Here is an 18,444-nt window from a genome sequence, read left to right as displayed (position 1 = left end):
GCTTCCATGACACTCCATCAATGCACAAATAAATGGCTGAAGATCAGTCGTTGTTGCAACTGGCCTATCGTTTTGCAATCAGCTGTCAGAGCAGTCGACATTTGATTGACGCCATGTGGCACTGACTAAGCTGATCTCATAGAATTTAATGACGTCAACAGGTCTTTTCTCTGCCATAATCTTGGGCAGTTTTGTCGCCATTGCATCATCCGTCTCACTCCAATCCCGATTTCCAGCTTGGTCAAACTACCTGGATTCAATTCTGTTGGTAAGTTTTTAGCAACCGGACACCCTTTCCTACTGCCAATTACACAGAAACAGCCCTAGACAAATTACGTCGTCAACACCTCTAGTTTCCCTCACATCGTCAAAGCCCAACCCACCGAAAACCACCCCCATTGTCATCACACACCCCATCCATCACGACGATCCACGAATACACTTCCTATAATTACGATAGCATGAAGATGATAAAAACAACCTTCCTTTACTTACCCCAATAGTTCACTTCAAAGTGACATTCCAGCTGTCCGACATCCCCTCTACACCAGATGCAATGTCAGACTCAGCATCGTCACCTGCCCCTCAACGTCCGTCAAGCCGACAAAGGTCGACACACAGCAAGGTCGGCTCACGACCGTTAAACAACTCAAACACAAGGCATCTGCGGCTTCCACTTGTTCAAGTAGCCCAAGTTATGAGAGAGAGACATACATGTTGAAATCCTTCCATGCCTTCATCACCTTCCTCTCCATCGCATTCTCTTCAGGCTCCTTCACACCCTCCACCCTCATTCTCCCCGGATCCCTCACCACTCGAAATACGCACTTTTCCATGCCACTGACAACCTATGCACTGGACATGTCTCAGTGTCTGGTCCACACATGATGAGTCCAACGAGACACTTACGCTCACACTTGTCATCCCCACTCCCACACATCTAGGAGAGTACGCTCACAGAATTCAAGACTTCATTCTTCGCAATTAAGCGGAATTTTCTCACTCTTTCATTGCCCTATTACTTAGAAGCCCATGGTCAAGAACCGCTGTCACCCATTTCCCCGTTTACCTCATTTATCATACGGCTTCTTGCAGGAACAACAATAGAAGCAAAATGACCATGACCATGCATTGATCACAGCTTCGGAAGGAAGTACTGTGGATATCATGAGTGTCGTGGCCTGCTACTTGAGCTGTATTTCGGAGAAGGAGACATGTACTGGGCTGAGGCACATCAAGGACGATTTCAGTATGTTGCCCCGGACTGGAGGGGTATAGTTGGCGAGGGGGAGAAGGTTGATATTATTGAGCGCGCTGTCCTGATGGGAATGTGTGATGGGAATGTGAGATGACGTGTTGCTTTGTACTGGGAATGTTACTGTGTCATTAACCCACAATCATTTATATAGATCGTTGTAATACCTTGGTTAAATACCTTGGTTATCATGCATGGATATGCATTACTATTCATGCCCTACAGAAAGTTGTCCAAACTTGCCAAATACAATGTGAACTTGAAGAACGCCATCCTAACCAGTGTTTGATTGCAGTGGGCAATCTTATGAGGTTTGGAAACGTGAAACCAACTGGAACAGACAGATACACTCTCAGGCCTTATCATAATGCAACAAAATTATGATCAGAGTATAGTGAACTTCGATGAATTTGAACGTGTATACACGGCCTCATCGACAACAGCCATTCAGTGATATGATTTTTGCAAACATTTATGTTTACAGTGCACCTGAACCATCTGAAAAAAAACGAACCCATAAGCAACCTGCAAGCGTGTCCTGTTGAACAACCTGTGGGAGTGATGAGAAGCCGTAAAGCCTAGCATTGAATAAAACACTTATCCTTCAAATATCAATGTATGTGATTTCACGAGATGAAGTTTGAAAAATAAAATAAAAGGAGATCTTCAGCGTCGTCAGGTGCATAAATGTGTCTTTGCCTGTGGCTGAAATAACAACCTCCCATTTTGTTGGGTGCATAGATGTGTGCTCAATGCACTTATTGAGCATTGACTTCATGTCAAACTTGCAATACATAAGACACCAAAGACTAGGTGCTAGCTGGGGAAGAAGAGCCATCAGATTAGTGCGGGCGATGCTGAGTATGCGCCATCCAAATTGGGTGATCCTCCGACCAAATATCCAACATCTGCTCTCGGTTTATAAATGAATGAAATTGTTTTGCATAGGGCAAAATTATAGCATCCAAAGTAACATTTCCCAGTTTCCGAATATATATCTGAGCTATCATAGCTTTTTAATCATGGAGACAACCCATGCCTCTGATCCTGTATTGCATGTGACCTGGGCAATCACTTGACACTCAGGTGCTATCTCAGTATCTGCTCTCAGTTCATAAATAAATGACATTGGTTTGCACAAGGGCAACATTATAGCACCCAAATAACATTTCCTGGTTTCTGAATATATATTTGAGTTATTGCAGCGTGCAGACAAAATTTCACGTGACTTGGTCACGCTTGGTGTTGAAGGCAATATCCTTCACGCAAGCAAATGCTGTGGCACCCTATCAACCTTCTGATGAATGCGGATCAGTTTGATTTTCGCATATACCGAGACCCCATTGGGCTGATTTGTGTGAGAATGCCCAAATTTCTTCATAGATGGACCTTAATTTATCGTGAGATGTATTGCAACGAGTCCCTTCATGGTACACAACAATTTGCAATTCCCAAAGGAGATTGGGAGTCATGATAAATTTCCCCTGATCATAAGGGGGTAGATTTAGTCAATGTAAGCCAGCATCCTTCAACCTGCCTTCCATAACGGCGAGCCTAGCTAAGAGATTGTCAGTTACCCTCTCTTTCTCTGTAATCTCTTCTTGTTTTTCCCTCAATAAAACCTCCCTCTCCTGAATGCGCTGCTGAAGCTCCGTCTGTTTTTGAAACACATCCACTCGTCGAGCTGTTATCAAATTTTCAAAAATCTTGTCAAATTTATTTGTAACATTTTCGATTTCTTCATGTGCTTCCAGGCAGAATTTTGGTGGACAAAATCTTGACGCGCATTCAAGTAGTTCCCTGTGAAGAATATCCATGCGCCAGCCTTTCGCACTAGTCAAAGAATTGGTTTAAACAATAATTCGAAAGATTCACAATGGTCGACACACACGATTGATGATATCCTTAATCATTTTGTTGTAATGCCTGCTTGCTTCTGAGCCGATCTTCAATGCAGGGAGTTCACAAGAACGATTGATGACTTCGAGTATAAAAAAATCGAACATTAGAGCTAATTGGATCAAGGATGAAAAAGATACAAATGATACAGTTGGCTCCCACAGTAGACACCCTCAACGTAGTTGTTTGAAGTGGTGACGATAGACGTGATATCCTGAGAGGGAGTGGGAAGGATGGGCAGAAAGGGAGTACAATTGGCATGCGGCGACGTAGGTGATGTGTCAGGAGTCCCACGTCTAGCAGAGCGAGAACTCTGACTCTGGCACTGAGGCATCCATAGATAACTTTGACAGTGACTTAGCACATTCAACAGAAATGGATTCTGTAGGAAGACACGGCGTCAATGTTGAAATACTATGATTATCTGTGATGACGAACCACCTGAACCGACTGCGAAGGCTGTGGGAAGTTTTCTTTGATAGGGGCCGGTGACGAGGAAGTACTTAACGAACTTGGTTCAAGTTCACCTAGAGCAGGAAGGCCCAAAGTGGTAGTGAGAGTCAGATTCGCCTAGGGATAATTTGTTGTGAATCAGTATTGAAATCTTCTACACCCAAAGAAGCTTACGCTGGATGGAGCCCCGCTGGGAACAGACTCTAGATATGAATGCCCGGTCACAGTGTGGATGCATTGTGATCTTAAAGGGCGATCGGGACACTGGCGGCAGTGTCGTAGTACTTTCTGTTGAGGGGCGGCTTCAGGTTTTGTTGTCCTTGAGGAATTTGACTTCTTGGCAGGCAGTTGCTGTTGGTTCCGTGAAAGATTTTTTTTTCGTGACGAGCGCTGGGCATGGGTGAGACGGGTGGTCGATGATTTTGCCATGATGGGGAGGGAGGAATGAGAGGGCATGTGGAAATATTATATATCAGCCTAGGTTGTTAAATCGGGCACGTGGTCCTTTCCAGGAATGCCAAAAAAAATTATCGGAATGGGATAAATGTCGAGGGGCAGTTGAAAAATACTAAAAGCGATAAACATACCTCCGGGCTGGTCACTTGAATACCAAATCTCTGTCCACGACTTTCTTTTCTACCATTATGATGTCAGACCGCCCTAGCAAAAAGCATATCAAAATCACACCTCCCACGCAGGAGGACGCCGCCTTGTAATGGAAGGGGTCCAGATGGGGGAATAAGACACACAGCATCAACAGGGAATGTGAAATGAGCGCCACCAGGCGAAGAAATGTCCAACACAAGCCCGGCTGAACCGAGTGATATACACCTTGAGCAAAGATCACTTACCACCCATGGCTCACCACCACTACTCCCGAACCCTTTGCCCATCTGGCTGGGGCATCCCGCAGATGAAGAGAATGGTTCCGAGAGTGATGAAGACTCATACGCGATGTTCGTAGAAGGAGTTGTTGATGATGAAATCCCATTCTATCCCCTCACCCCGACGATGTTTGTTGTGCCAGGATGGAATCGCAAGTCGCTGACATGTAACGTAAGTCTTTTTATGACCAGCGAGATGAAAGCCAACAGTACCTCTAGAAACAATGGTATCATCTCCAAGTGATGGGAAATGGTGATGAACTTGTTGCAGTTTGCATGTGCCCTCATGCCCGGGCGAAGGTGGACGGTATTGGGAGGCTAGACTGCATCCACATATGTTTTGTTCTTGAGTTCTCGGACGTCATGTTCCTGCCCAGTCAAATTCAAGTCTTAATTTGTGAGTACTCTGTCGACATTGTTTGAATTGAAATTGACATACATTAATGTTCAGACGATGAAGAGGAACTTGTTCTTTTCTCTAGGCAGCAAGAGAGGGATCCCGCCATCTGGACCAACTACTTCAGTGTTCCCTCTTCTGATAGAAACCAGACCCATGTAAGATCCCGTGTGATTGTCCGATATGAGGGAGAAGATAATGGAAATGGAGATTGGTGGTGTAGTCGAGATTCTGGTCAGAGATGTGGACACACCAGCGCTTGCTACCAACTTCTCACTGGCGGCGAGGGCGACAGTCATGGGAAAGTCCATTGTAACAGTACGTGATGTCACTGGTATACATATGTAATTGGCTGACATAATCTTCTTCCACAGCAAAACAGCCACGTCAAAAGTTGCGTGGAGAAGGATCGGTGTCCTACCTTCCTATTCCCCCTCCTATCTGGGCCCGAATTTCTATGGATCTGACCTTTCCCTCATTAGGCCCTCCACTAGACTTAGGCGGCATCCCTTCACCCATTTCATTGTCCAGTGGTGGATCGTGTTGTTGCACTGATCCACGCCCTAAGTTTGATAAGTCCAGGCCCATGCGTGTGGCATCATGCATCGTCTACACAACCAATGGCACCTCAGAGACCAAAATTGAGGTTCAACTGTGTACGGCTTGCTCACGAAGGCAAATTGGCCCAGATTGTCAAAATCTTGGTTTGTTCAACTATAACAACCGTGTTCTCTTCATGCATGCTTAGGTTGGTTCGCATTTGTCAAACTTCAACAATTCGAGGCCGATATGCAATGCCCAGTATGTGGACCGACACCAGAAGATACAATCTGGGATGGAGTCATGCTAGCATATGGAGAGAAGTACCTCCTTCCATCACTGCATCCCCCAACAGTCGTCTCAGAAACTGCACCTCAAAAACAGAGTCGCTATACCTCTCGTCAACAGGCCATTCCAGACCAAGAGCTACATGAGGCCATTCGAAAGATTTGCCAGCAGAGCGTGGCTAGCCTGCTTCAACCGGTATCAGATGTGGAGCAGGATGAAGGGGATGACGAGGATGAGGAAGAGGGAGAGAAAAGCATTAGAAAAGGCGGCGAAGCAGTATAAGCAGGTGGAGAAGAAAAGAGAACTGTTTGCTGAGTGGCTGGAAGCCACCCCACAGGTTATCGAAGGACTATCAAACCTGTCTCCTGCCTTGGGCCATATTTTTAAACGGGAATTCGGGATTGAAGCTCTCCACAATGGCCTTGAACCCAAAGCTATGTATCAAAAACTATTTTTAAATGTAAGTATGGCATTCAAATCATTGGAAAATCAGAACTGAAATTAATTTCTTAGCTCACTGCTGAAGAATCTGTGTTACAAATGTCAAATAGGTTGGCTTTGCAGGATCTCGTGGTTTTTATCCAAAACCCGTCAGTGATGGCAGCATCAGCTTTAACAAGAATTCCAGCACTTCACAATACGCTGCTGTATGAGTTCACGACATTCACGCGCGTGTCCAATGACCTTTTAGATGTTTGCAACTGGTTGTACAGTCATGGGGGAGACGTCTTTCTGGGTCTAACATCACACAATTCTGAAACACCTGAAGCATCGGAAATAGAATTGGAGGAAGAAAACTGGCAAGAGGTAAGTTAATTCTTATCAAGTTGCTCTTGACTTTTATTTGATAAATATCAGACAGGTTGCTACTACAGCATGCCTGCCATTCGCCTTCATCCTTCCTATCCACATTTGACCCACGATCTCCATGGAGATAATGGAAAGCGAGGGCAAAAATGCTCAAAATACTGGTCAATCTATGGAAAGCAGAAGCTTACCGGTGGCCTTATGTGTATTTGGTGCTCCCATAGCATTTGTTACGGATTCCACTGCATTCCAAATGGGGAAGGTCACAATGATGTCTTTTCGCCGATAATCACACGGTGGGTCAAAGCACCAAAGAGAATCATCTACGACTTCGCCTGCGCACTGGGTCCATATTGTATGATGCGCAAGCCCCTTTTTTTTGCAGACACACTTTTTGCCATTGATGATTTTCATGCGAAGGATCACACAAAGTGTTCATCAGCTGCGTGCCTCAGCTCATACGTGAATGCTGATCCACGGTTGAAAAGTATCAATTCAAGTGCAGCAGAGTGTGAAAACAGCAGCATTAAGCGAATCTGGAAGTCAGTGAAATATATGACACAAGATCGAGCAATCCTGTTCACCAAGGTCTTTCTTTCAGTATGGAATAGGTTACGTATACAATCCCTAGAGAAAGGGAGGAAGTAAGTAGCACCATGTGACATATTTACATCAGTCCTAAGTAAAACGAAATTTGGAGCTCATGGTATATCTGTATTGAAATATACAAAATATCTGATTGTGGTACATCTGTACTCCAAGAAACCCAAAATTGAAGGGTGTGGTACATTTGCACCAAAATATGCAAAATATTTGTTTATGGTACATATGTACTCCAAAAGCCAAGATTGAAAGGTGTGGTACATCCGTACCAAAATATCCTAAATCTTTGTTTATGGTACATATGTACTCCAAAAGCCAAGATTGAAAGGTGTGGTACATCCGTACCAAAATATCCTAAATCTCTGATTATGGTACATATGTACTCCAACAGCCAAGATTGAAAGGTGTGGTACATCCATACCAAAATATCCTAAATCTCTGATTATGGTACATCTGTACTCCAAAACCCAAAATTGAAGGGTGTGGTACATATGTACCAAAATATCCTAAATATCTGATTATGGTACATCTGCACTCCAAAAACCAAAATTGAAGGGTGTGGTACATATGTACCAAAATCTCCATAATATCTGATTATGGTAGTACATCTGTACTCCAAAACCAAAATTTAAGGGTGTGTACCAAATTTGAAGGGTGGGGTACATATGAAGATTGAAGGGCATGGTACATCTGTACCAAAATATCCAATATATATGATTGTGGTACATCTGTACTCTAAAAATCAAAATTGAAGGGTGTGGTACATCTGTACCGAATATTCAAGGCTCTTGATTATTGTACATTAGTTTGCGAGATATGTTCACTGTACACTTGTACCCCTCATATTGAAGTATCATTGTCACCTCCAAACCCTGATACCCACTGGCGAATAACACTTTCGACATAGAACAGGATATCACTTTTTACGATATTCTACGTGCAACCTACCCCATAATATTAATGATCCCGTGCGAGGAATTGAAAATGATAAATTATCGCCTAAGGCAAAAGGTCCTGCAATTTTTTTTTTACTTCGATGGAAGGAGACGGTGGTTTATTTGTGAAAGCCAGATCGTGACCAGGAAACAATTTCAAGCCTTCCTGACAAGCCAAGTCCGAGTCTCAACCGTCCCTTATTCCTGACGACCATGAAACTTAACTCGATTCCGACGACGAAAAAGGTTGACGAATCTGCCGTTTATGGTCATCAAGGCTCTTTTCTAATGGTTCAGATTTTTGAATTGTTATGATGGGTGGAATACGCGCGACGTCATTCAAATTTTAAACTTGGCGTTGTCAAATAACTTCGCGACTCGGATTCTATAAGAGCGAGGTACTTAGATATATGATTGGGACGAGAAGTCATAGCCATCCCTAGAGTGTTATTTAGGTGTGGTGATGTTGGGGTATTGGGGATAGCTCGGGCGAGTGTAACGAAAAACAAGTAGCCTGTCCAAATGATCAAAAAAAAATAGTAATCAAAAAATGGGCACCACTAGATCTCTTTGCATGGCCTCAAGCACAGCGTCGTATCCCATATCGACGTCACGAGTATACAACCTTTCCCTCACCAGGAAATTCAGAATCGCCAACGCCGATGACGGTGCGAACTCTCCAGCAACTAGCTTGTCCAAACACTCTTGCGCATCGAACAGCTCGAAGCTCTCAACTTCTCCGTCATGACCAATAGTTTTGAGAGAATTCATGGGGAGAGGAAGCTGAAAGGTGTGATAGAGTCCAGGCAAAAGCCAGCCGGCAGAAGAGCGATGCGAGAAAACGATATTCCCCGAAGAACGAACGTGTTTTGCCAGGTAAGATTCTGGAAGTGAAGCTCCTTCTGATGCTTCGCGCATCACACTTTCAACGGGAAGTTGTCCTAGATCGCAAGTTGGCTGGACAAACAAGACTCGTCAGCGATTTCGCTCACCGAGGCCAATGTTTCCTCCCGAAACAACATCAAGGAAGCCTGGAAAGCTAAGAACCAAATGAAAAATATGCATTACAAACCCGAGGTGATCCCTTACATTCTCTTTGAACGTGATCGTCGAGCAATCCATAGCTGGAGGTCGCTAGGGCATTCGCCTTTCTGGCAAAAACCTAAAAAATCAAGTGATCTTCAGCGATTGTTCGCTACCGTAGTTTACGCGAAAGAAAGACTCGCCGACAAGAAGAGTGCCAAAATTTGGGAAACTGAACAAAGGCAGAGCAGCACGTTGGACAGTCAACGCCATGGATTCGCCGGAATCAGTTGTTCTATCGACGCCAGATGGGAGATAGACGGGGCATTCTTCATCACTGCGGCCTATATAAAAAGTCAGCGCCTTATATTGACCCGGGTAAAGGCCTCACAAACTCGCCTTCAAGTACATCAGGAAACATATCCAACCGTTTCCACCCCTTAACAACTCTCTTAATCGCGTCCGTACGAAGCGACCGATTCCACACATGAGGCGAAAACGAAAGAGCCCACATCTTTCCATTTCCATTGTCCGACAACGAATCCGGTGCCTGGTTCTCCTTGGGGTAGAAAGACCAACTTGACCTTCCATGAAGCTCCAACTGCGAATGGTGGTCCTCCAACAGAGCCCTAGCTACTGGTGGCCGAAGGAACCCTATAGGCGCTTGCGTCCTCGGCAAAGGACGATGCAAAAAGAAAGGCACCAACGTCTCTTCGTCGTGCTCGATGTGAGGGGATTTGGGATCCGTAGACGTTGCATGACATGGTATTTTAGGATCGAACGGACCTAGAGGCAGTTGGACGTTGTTCGCGGACCGTATCTGGGCGAGTAGAGAGTTATCTGACGCGAGCCGTAGGGGAGAGATACGCGGTGAATAGAGTCGTTGGCCGCAGAGCCTACTAGTTTGGGTCAAGTTGAAAGTGGGGTATGCCATCGTCCTCTTGGAGGCTCGAACGTCCGTGTAGAGTCGTTATAAAGTTTGGTTATCGTGTGCGTCTTGTTGCAGCCTGGTGGCCTAGTAGGTTCGCGTCAATCTCTATCAGTGTCTGTTTTTGAATCCCAAAAGTTGTAAGTTTCTGCCAATGGAAACTGATAAGCTTGTGCACAGATTAATGACGCGCGCGAGATTGCCTATGAATAGGGCGGTTAGAACTTAGTGCTCAGCGAAGATAATCAAAAAGGTGCACATCACTTGGACATCCTGTCAATTGCTGTACATGTGGCACCGCCATTGCAATCTCTGCGGCACCGCACTTCGTGGGCAACTTTTTAGAGTTTTGAGTAGTAAATCACCGGCCCGTTCCTCCCTATGTAGATCTGGGATAAGCCAGAGGGGAACCACGAGAAATCCAACGTTCCTTTTGCACTGGTCATGGTGGTCGAAGCATAGGATTTTCTTCCACTTTTACATAATCACTCCTCGACTTGCATATTCACAACCAATTCACGACCTTCCGAGTCCAAGTTAGTTCTAGCATCCAAAAAGTATCACTAATGTTACAAAAAACTCCCATCCATCCATCCATGGTAAGTACAACCATACTAGTATACCGATGTGCAATAGAATATGAACCAAAATCAGCAAAAAAGAAAGGAAAAGAAAAAAAAGTACAAGTCATCTCTCTCTCTCAATACCTCGACCCCGTCGACCCAGCCCTAGAATGCACACTCGACCCAGCAACACTACCCGCCCTAACCTCCCCATTCGCAATCCTCGCATCCCTCTCCTGCCTCCTCCTCCTAAGCATCTCTTCCGCATCGACCTGCACAGGCGGGCCCCCTGGCACCGCACTCTGGAAATACGCAGGATCCAAATACGTCTGCGGCTCAAAGTGGTTATAAGAGTTCATAGACCTCATCGACGCATTCGAGGGCACTCTCCTGATCTGACTTTGACTTTGATTGGCGTCAGGGAGGTTACGGAGCGCGTTGCCGTTCGGGCTTGCGCTGAGTCCTATTGGTTGGAGTGTGAATGGGGTCGGTCGCTGGTCGTTGTTGTTGTTGTGGGAGGTGGTAGAGCGGATGCTGGGTGGACGACGATTGGGGCTACCTGGAGGCATCATCGAGGCAGACCGGATGCGCGAGTGTGAATGGCCACTCTGCACTGATGAAGGCCGTGGTGAGTTGACTGACTTTGTCGAGGGAGACTTGTATGGGACGGGTATGGGAGACTGATAAGGAACTGGCAAGGGAGGTGGAGACGGAGACGAGGGGTTAACAACAGACATGGGTCGAGTTACACTTTGCGCTGAACGCCTTCCTCCACCACGGGGAGAGTTGAAGCCTCGAGGAGAGTTGAAACCTCTTTCACTTGGCCTCGGAGAATGGGCAGTAAAAGGAGGGTTAACCGGTGTCCTTGGGTGCGTCCTATCAGTATAAAAACTCTCCGTCGATCCCCCATAACCATTATATCTCAACGGCGGCGGCGGCGGCAGATCCTCCGAGAGTGGTTTGCGCGGACTCGGCATTTGCGGGGGCTGGAAGACATAATTCGGCGTTAGATGGTTCTTCCCTGTCTGTGGCGTCGATAATGGGTGGGGATCCGAAAGTGCTGCGGTCTGTGTGCGGGATCGGGGTCAGTTTAAGGGGGAAAGGAGGAGAAAGAAAAAAACGCACAGGAGGGAGAACGCTGATTCCGGGAGTGGCGGTCATCAGTGCTGGGTATTCCTCTGTATCATGAGGGTAATTGGACTGAACCGGCCAAGGCTGGTGGTATCTTCCGTTCATTGATGCTTGCATCGATGACGGCTGTGTTCCTGTTCCATTCGATGGTGTTCGTCTTCCATTATTAGATAACGGTGGCTGTCTATTCGACGCGGATGGTTTCCCATTATTCGGAGGTATAGGTGCAAAAGTCGCTTGTGATAGATTCCAGTTAGCCACGAAAGGATCATTCCCTGCTCCAGAATGAGGTGGTACGTAAATTTCAGGAGGAGGACGACGACGCCTCGACGATGAAGTTTGCTGTCAAACCAAAAAAAAAAAATTCATCAGCACTCTTTCTCTGACACCAACTCCAAAAAAGAAAACAACTCACACTCCCAGCTGGAAACCCACCAGGCATATTCACCTGCGCATCCGAACTCGCCCTATCCCGTCTCCCCAAAAACCGATCAGCAACAGGCGTATTCCCTCTACTCATCGGATCCTCCTTAATAACACTCAACAAACTATCCCGTTCCCTCTCCCGTTCCCTCATCCGCCCTCCACCACCCCTAACACTATTCCCATCCCCAGCAGCCCCAGGAGCAGCCACCAAATCAAACTGCGACATCCTCGTCGACGTAGACTGCGCATCGTCCATCGACACAGCGCGTGACCTAGAAGGGAACGAATACGCGTCAAACGCCTGACTCCGCGTTTTGGGGGGTGGGTTTGGGAGTTGGCTTTGGGTTTGGTTTCGGGGGGTATTTGCAGGACGTGCTGAGTTTCGAAAGCTGGAAGGACCAGCACCCGCAAACACAGGGGCTGAACTGGGAGGTCCAGAAGGCGCCAAAGACGAAGTCGACTTTTTAGGCGGGACATACCACGATTGAGGTGGCGGCGGCTTAAAATTGTACATCTTACTCTCCGACTCTGTACTCCCCGACATATCTCTTGATCTCCTTGGCTGCTGAGATCCCTGCTGCTGCTGTATATCCACATACTCCTCCGGCTCAGGATCAATAATAGGCTTTTTCCTAAAGCTAAACGTGCGGTACCACGTATTCTTGTTCTTCGCTTTCGTGGGTGATGGTGCGTTTGCGTTTGGGGGCCGTTTGAAGAGTGAGAATGAGACGCCTTTTTTGTGGCCTGCAGAGGGTGGGCCGGTAGTTGGAGTTGGAGGTTGGTAAAACATGACTGGGGCTGGTTGTTGGCCCATGGGGGGTTGACCGTTCATTGTAGGTAGCTGCTGTCCGTTCACTGTTTGGGGTTGTCCCATAGGCGGTTGGCCATTCATTGGAGGTAGCTGCTGTGTCGAGGGTTGCCCCATCGTCGTTGGCGGCTGATCAACTGGAGACGGTTGACCCAAAGTCGAGGGTGGCGGTTGCTGAACCGGTTGTTGCGGTGGTCGCTGTTGCTGTCCATTTATCGGATCCGCAAACGATGGCGGCGTAACCTCCACCCCATTAATCTCCCCATGTTTCCTCGCATTAACCCATCTCGACCTCGGTTCATCAAAAACAAGGTCGCTCCCGTTCGTGTTGGCGTTGGCGTTGTACTCGCGGTTCGAGTTGGTATTATACTCCCTCGCAAGCTGTTCATGCGGCGGTATCTCGAGCGAATATATCTGTATAGCCGGCGTGAATGATTGTGGTGGTGGTGTAGTAGGCGAATGGGGCGGCGTAGCTTGTTGTGCGTCAATGTTCCGTGTGGGGTATCGCGGTATTGGGCTGGCCAAGCTATCATTCGGCGTCGCCCCTTGTATCTCAATCCCAAAATCATCATCATCATCATCATCATCCTCCTCCCTCACCTCCTCTTGCCGCGGCTGCACCCTCGACTCCGAAGCCTGCCGCTGATAAGCCGCATCATCACCAGTAGCAAACGACCGGTCATGATCATGATCACCACTCCCACTCGGAACCGTCCCCGTCCCCGTCCTCGCCATCATCGGAGCCCTCCTAATCCGTCCCCCAGGAGCCACAATCCTAATCTCCTCCTGCGCCTGCTGAATCCCCGCCTGAAACCCATTCCGCCTCCCCTCCTCCCTGGCATCAGCAACCAACCTCTCCCTCTTCATCCTCCTCGCCTCCGCCCTCGCCCTCGCCGCAACCCTCTCAGCCTCATCCCGCTGCCGCTCATAATTCCTCACAGTCTCCTGCGCCCTCCCTATCTCCCTCTGCGCATTGTCTAATTGGAATTGGTATAATCGGAGCTCTTGGCTAGCTTTTGAAGCTTCTTGCTGTGCTGTTAGACGAGAATCGTTCAAGAGACGAAACCGCTCCGCTGCCTCCCTGTTCTCCCTATCCAACTCTGCAGCGCGGCGCGCTTCGGCTTCGAGTCGCTGGACAGCGGCCGAGAGGGATTTACGGAGTTTGGAGGCTTCGCGTTCAGAGTCTATTAGTACGCTTATGAGCTCGCGCTGTTGTGAGCTGCTTGGGGAGTGTGAGTGGGATTGGGAAAGGGCGCTGTCTTTTCGATGATGACGGTGTTTTTTGCGTCGTCGGGATTCGAGGGCATGGCTTGCGTGGGAGATACGTGCGTGTCGGGAGGAAGAGTCTGAAAGGAGTTCGGTGCGTGGGGATGGCGTGTCTTCTAGGTCTTCTTCGTTCCGATCTTGAGAGATGATTTGTTGGATTGGGGGGAGGATTCGGCTGGAGATGAGGTTGATAGTGCGCATATAGTCATCGGTATTCTGTCGCTTACCTTTGTCGGATGCCTTGTTCGTTGTGTGTGTAGTGAGGAGACGTAGACATTCGTGTGTAGCTAGCGCCTTTGTGGTATCTGGTTGAAAGACGTTCAGCGTTTTCTTTTTGACGATGTGTGTAAGGCCGACCCACATTGTACACCGCAGTAAGGATAAGAGTAGGAATCAAGCGATAGGATGAAGCATTGCTGTGTGCACGCACGCTGTCGCACAGACCCAGCTGTGGAAGATTGACACAACTCGCAGCGTCCTGGGAAATCACATTGGAACATCGATCACATCGAGCGGTGGCAATAGTCATCTAATCTTATCGCTTCACTCAAAAGGAAAGAAGTGCAATGTAAAATTGAAGCTGTTACGATGAATACAAGAGTATGGTACATTATACAGTTGGATTAACTTGTAACCCGAGTCATTTTGTCGAGAGAGATTTAAGAAATAGTAATCTTCTTGGGTGCAAGGTTTTCAGCCGTCTTGGGGAACGTAATGGTCAAAAGACCATTATCCATAGACGCTTTAATTCCATCGTCCTACAAAATCCACGTCAACCACACACAACTTTATCTTAGCCAAACAAATCACATACCTTGACACCCTGAGGAAGCTGAAGAGTCCTCGAAAACTTCCCATAGCGGCGCTCACGAACCGCATACCCTCCCTCTTCATAATCCTTAGAAATCTTGCTGTCAGCAGAAACGGACAAGCGACCGTTCTGAATCTCGAGATGGATGTCTTCCTTCTTCAAGCCTGGAAGCTCAAAGGTAGCAGTGACGAGGTTTTTCTCTTTGTCCTCGTGTAAGTCCATCCTGTAAGGCGGTGTCAGCAATTGCACAGTGAGGAAGAAGGTGGAACAAACCTTGGTTTCAAAGCGCGAACGGCCCCATCGGCGGTGGTATCGCTCCCGCCGATGGCACGCCTCTGAACTGGCTGCTGCTCCCCACCGGTCCAAGCGCGTGGGACGAATGCGTCCTCGAGGAAGCGGTCGAAGTCGTAAAAGGGTTCGTAATGGAAAACTGACATTGTAGTGAACTGAGAGTGGATTTGCGCTGAATTGTGAGGGCAACGGCGGAAGCAGAAGCCATTATATACCCCCCCTCGGCTGAGACACGTTACGCAATGTTTGAAAGTACGAGAAATTTGGAGTCGTGGGGCCGGGTGGAGCCTGAGGACGAAAATTCTGGAAATAGTTGAATAATCAACGTTCAACGTTCAACGTCGATCGCCTCGAACAACCTGGACCTCGGAGACGAGTCGAAATTTCTAGAAAGCACAGGCCAGCATGGTGGATCGGCGTTTCACAGAGACCTGTAGGTATACCGACAACTCAGGATCTTCTTCGCGTTCATCTTGACGCTGCCGTCACCGTCGACGTTGAAAACAAGTTGGAGAAAAAGGACGATCCGAGTCGCGTGCTTCTTGGCGTCAATCAACAAACCACAACAACGCGTCTCCTCATGACAATCAACAAGTTTGCATGAGGGACGCCACCCACAACGAGCAGGCGACGAGAAACGTCCCACAAACTACCATTAATCGCGTCAGGAATGTTGCAAACGACACTAACGACGCACCCATTGACATTCCCCGCCATCTCCATCACATCCCCCACACCACCCCGACCACTAACACACAACACACAGGGCACCCCATCATCTCAGCCCTTCAGCTCTCCTTCATATCGTCTCTTATACCGCGGGGCACTATCCCTACCCGATTCTCATTTACTCCTCGACGGACTAACCTTCGCCGCCAAGCTCGACGACACACCCTCAAAACACCATACCTTCAACCTCCTCCAGAACCCGCTAGCGCTAGCTCTAGAAAGTATGCGTGGTCGTCCAACTCTGCGGTTCATGGGTGTCGTACAACTTCGTGACGTGTACGTGGACGAAAGTGGTGGTGTTGAGCTGTGAGTGTCTTCTCCCTCCTAGTATGAGGAACGAAAGTATGGACTGACGATGATGAGGATAGAGACATACACCCGCACGCAACACTCACACGAATATACCTAGAAAACACATTCTGCCTTTCCCCCCTCCCTGCTGCATCCTCATCCTCCTCCTCCTCAAAACACACCAAATCAGAGATCGGCATGAAAGTCGCTCTAGGGGACAGCAGTAAGCCCCCTCCCTCCCTTCCCTTTCTCATCCACTACTAACATCCCTATGCACAAAAGACGGCCCCGAAACGACCCAAATCATCATATACGCCTCACTCCAACCGCAACAAACTCTACTCACACCCAACACCACCCGCACCATCCAACTAAATGTCGGACGTCTAACGCCCCATCCACCTGTACAACACCATCTCCGCTTACCACGCCCAGACGACCCCATACCGCGCAAGCCACCCGTAACCTTCGGACACGACCTTAAGAAATCGGGGAGTCTTTCATTGGTGGGGACGTCTTCGTCTTCTACCAGTCGAGAGCTCAAGCGCGTGGCGAGTGGAAACGTCCCCGGCGGCGCAACAGCACCCAAACGGCAAAAACTGATGAGAGTGGGTAGCGTTGCTGATCTCGGAAGCGGGGTACGCCTCGGTGGTGCTGGTGCCAGTGAGACGGGGCAGTTATTCAAGATCCCAGAATTGCCTATCAAGCACGCAACGAGCAAGGGAAAGGAAAAGGAAAAGGCAGACGTGTTTGGGGACGTGGAAGAAGTACCGACGCGTGTTATAGGTGTTGGCGTTGAGAGCAAGTCTAACTCTAAGGGGGGAAAGAAAAAGGCGGAGGATAACGAAGATGCAGCGGCTAGTTCGGAGAGGGCGAATAAGAATGTATGCCTTTCTTTCCCCTCCCCTCCCCTCCTCCCAACTGGCAACCTCATCAGCTCATCAAGAAAGCAACAATAGCCTACCTAGCACGCACAAAAGACCCAACACGGGCCAACAACCCTCCAATCGACAAACACCACCCCGATTTCAAGGAGCTTTATGGGTTTGTGTATAGAGGTGTTGGGTATGCTTTGGTACGCTACTTTCTTTCTTTTCCCATCTCTACAACCCTCGTCTAACTTGGGGAAAAAAACAGCGAGCGAAAATGAAGTTGGGCACGACGGTGGATCCTGAGCTCGTTGATCGTTTGGTGGGTACGCATGTAAGGATGTATTTGGATGGGTGTGGTGGGGTTCTTCAGGAGCGTGTACCAGTAACTTGCACTACTACAACTTGAATACGATAATTCTGCGCAAGTAAGACCCTGCTTATATCTTACTTCTTGTCGTGCCACAAAACTTCAAATTTTCGCAAAAAGAGGTTGCTGGACTCTAGTGTTTGCATCTCTCTGTCTGGGAGTCGAACCCAGCTTTCGCGCGTCCACATTATACCAAAGGTATGACAGGCGCGTGTACTATGCGATATACTAACAGAGATTAAAGAAGACAACCACTTCTTTGTATAAGATAACACCCCAGGTTTACGAGTTCGTGTCGCTAGAGGGGTATGCCTTGTACGTTATAAGTACGTTAGATCTTTTTGTCAGTTCTCTACCATCAGCAAATCGTGGAAATCCTGGTTTGCCCCTGTGATTTTCACAGCACGTGGTGGCGATTATATGGCCATACATAGAATTCACAAGGATTATATTCCATTGTATATTTGGTTGACTGGTAGTACTTATGTTGTGATTTTAGACAGCTTGAAAGCCTACATAGACCAAAAATCACAAATCTTGCCATCTCCAAAGTCTGCTGTCTGATCATCTCTGTCATACTTGCGGAGATGGCAAATTCAAAACTGTCTACAGCGCTGAGCTTGCTACGGAACAACTTTTTTTCCCCTCTGTCCACAGCCAGTGGCAGGGTATGATGGCTTCGGGTTCATTGTGTACGTGAACTAACGTTGCCTAACTAGCGTTGGCGGGAACTATATGGCAGAATTTTGATTTCCGACACACGCATTCGGCATTCCATCCATGAGAATTCAATTTCCACTACTGGGATCTGCCAAATCTTATTTCTCTTGCTCAGGAGTTGATAATATTTCAACTGAAGAAGTTTTGCACAATCTAC

At 47.7% G+C, this 18,444-nt stretch overlaps 5 protein-coding genes across 5 annotated transcripts; 2 read left to right on the top strand and 3 right to left on the bottom strand.

Annotated features, from left to right (window-relative positions):
- Positions 1-4,399: 4,399 nt before the first annotated feature.
- Positions 4,400-7,205, top strand: LACBIDRAFT_334033 (uncharacterized protein; the record flags this gene model as incomplete). Its single annotated transcript, XM_001888769.1, has 12 exons — positions 4,400-4,663; positions 4,711-4,888; positions 4,943-5,046; positions 5,099-5,206; positions 5,271-5,592; positions 5,637-5,992; positions 6,054-6,176; positions 6,230-6,306; positions 6,430-6,523; positions 6,575-6,819; positions 7,155-7,167; positions 7,200-7,205. 12 exons carry the CDS (start codon positions 4,400-4,402, stop codon positions 7,203-7,205), a joined length of 1,890 nt encoding a protein of 629 aa, XP_001888804.1.
- Positions 7,206-8,604: 1,399 nt separating this feature from the next.
- Positions 8,605-10,018, bottom strand: LACBIDRAFT_313239 (thiamine pyrophosphokinase-related protein; the record flags this gene model as incomplete). The annotated part of the gene is made up of 5 exons (XM_001888722.1): positions 8,605-9,002; positions 9,054-9,100; positions 9,151-9,223; positions 9,288-9,428; positions 9,484-10,018. The coding sequence occupies 5 exons, from the start codon at positions 10,016-10,018 to the stop codon at positions 8,605-8,607; spliced, it is 1,194 nt and encodes a 397-aa protein (XP_001888757.1).
- Positions 10,019-10,712: 694 nt separating this feature from the next.
- On the bottom strand, positions 10,713-14,483 carry LACBIDRAFT_313238 (uncharacterized protein; the record flags this gene model as incomplete). Its single annotated transcript, XM_001888721.1, has 4 exons — positions 10,713-11,642; positions 11,701-12,048; positions 12,122-14,381; positions 14,434-14,483. The coding sequence occupies 4 exons, from the start codon at positions 14,481-14,483 to the stop codon at positions 10,713-10,715; spliced, it is 3,588 nt and encodes a 1,195-aa protein (XP_001888756.1).
- Positions 14,484-14,760: 277 nt separating this feature from the next.
- LACBIDRAFT_192054 (uncharacterized protein) lies at positions 14,761-15,454 on the bottom strand (the record flags this gene model as incomplete). Its single annotated transcript, XM_001888720.1, has 3 exons — positions 14,761-14,964; positions 15,021-15,240; positions 15,291-15,454. 3 exons carry the CDS (start codon positions 15,452-15,454, stop codon positions 14,866-14,868), a joined length of 483 nt encoding a protein of 160 aa, XP_001888755.1. The 3' UTR covers positions 14,761-14,865.
- Positions 15,455-15,978: 524 nt separating this feature from the next.
- LACBIDRAFT_334029 (uncharacterized protein) lies at positions 15,979-18,131 on the top strand (the record flags this gene model as incomplete). The annotated part of the gene is made up of 8 exons (XM_001888768.1): positions 15,979-16,343; positions 16,406-16,551; positions 16,611-17,212; positions 17,266-17,403; positions 17,466-17,519; positions 17,739-17,765; positions 17,803-17,893; positions 18,067-18,131. The coding sequence occupies 8 exons, from the start codon at positions 15,979-15,981 to the stop codon at positions 18,129-18,131; spliced, it is 1,488 nt and encodes a 495-aa protein (XP_001888803.1).
- Between the last annotated feature and the right edge of the window lie 313 nt (positions 18,132-18,444).

The sequence above is a fragment of the Laccaria bicolor genome, genomic scaffold (assembly GCF_000143565.1).
Source record: "Laccaria bicolor S238N-H82 LACBIscaffold_58 genomic scaffold, whole genome shotgun sequence".
Classification (NCBI taxonomy): Eukaryota; Fungi; Basidiomycota; class Agaricomycetes; order Agaricales; family Hydnangiaceae; genus Laccaria; species Laccaria bicolor.
This window is presented reverse-complemented; position numbering and strand designations above follow the sequence as displayed.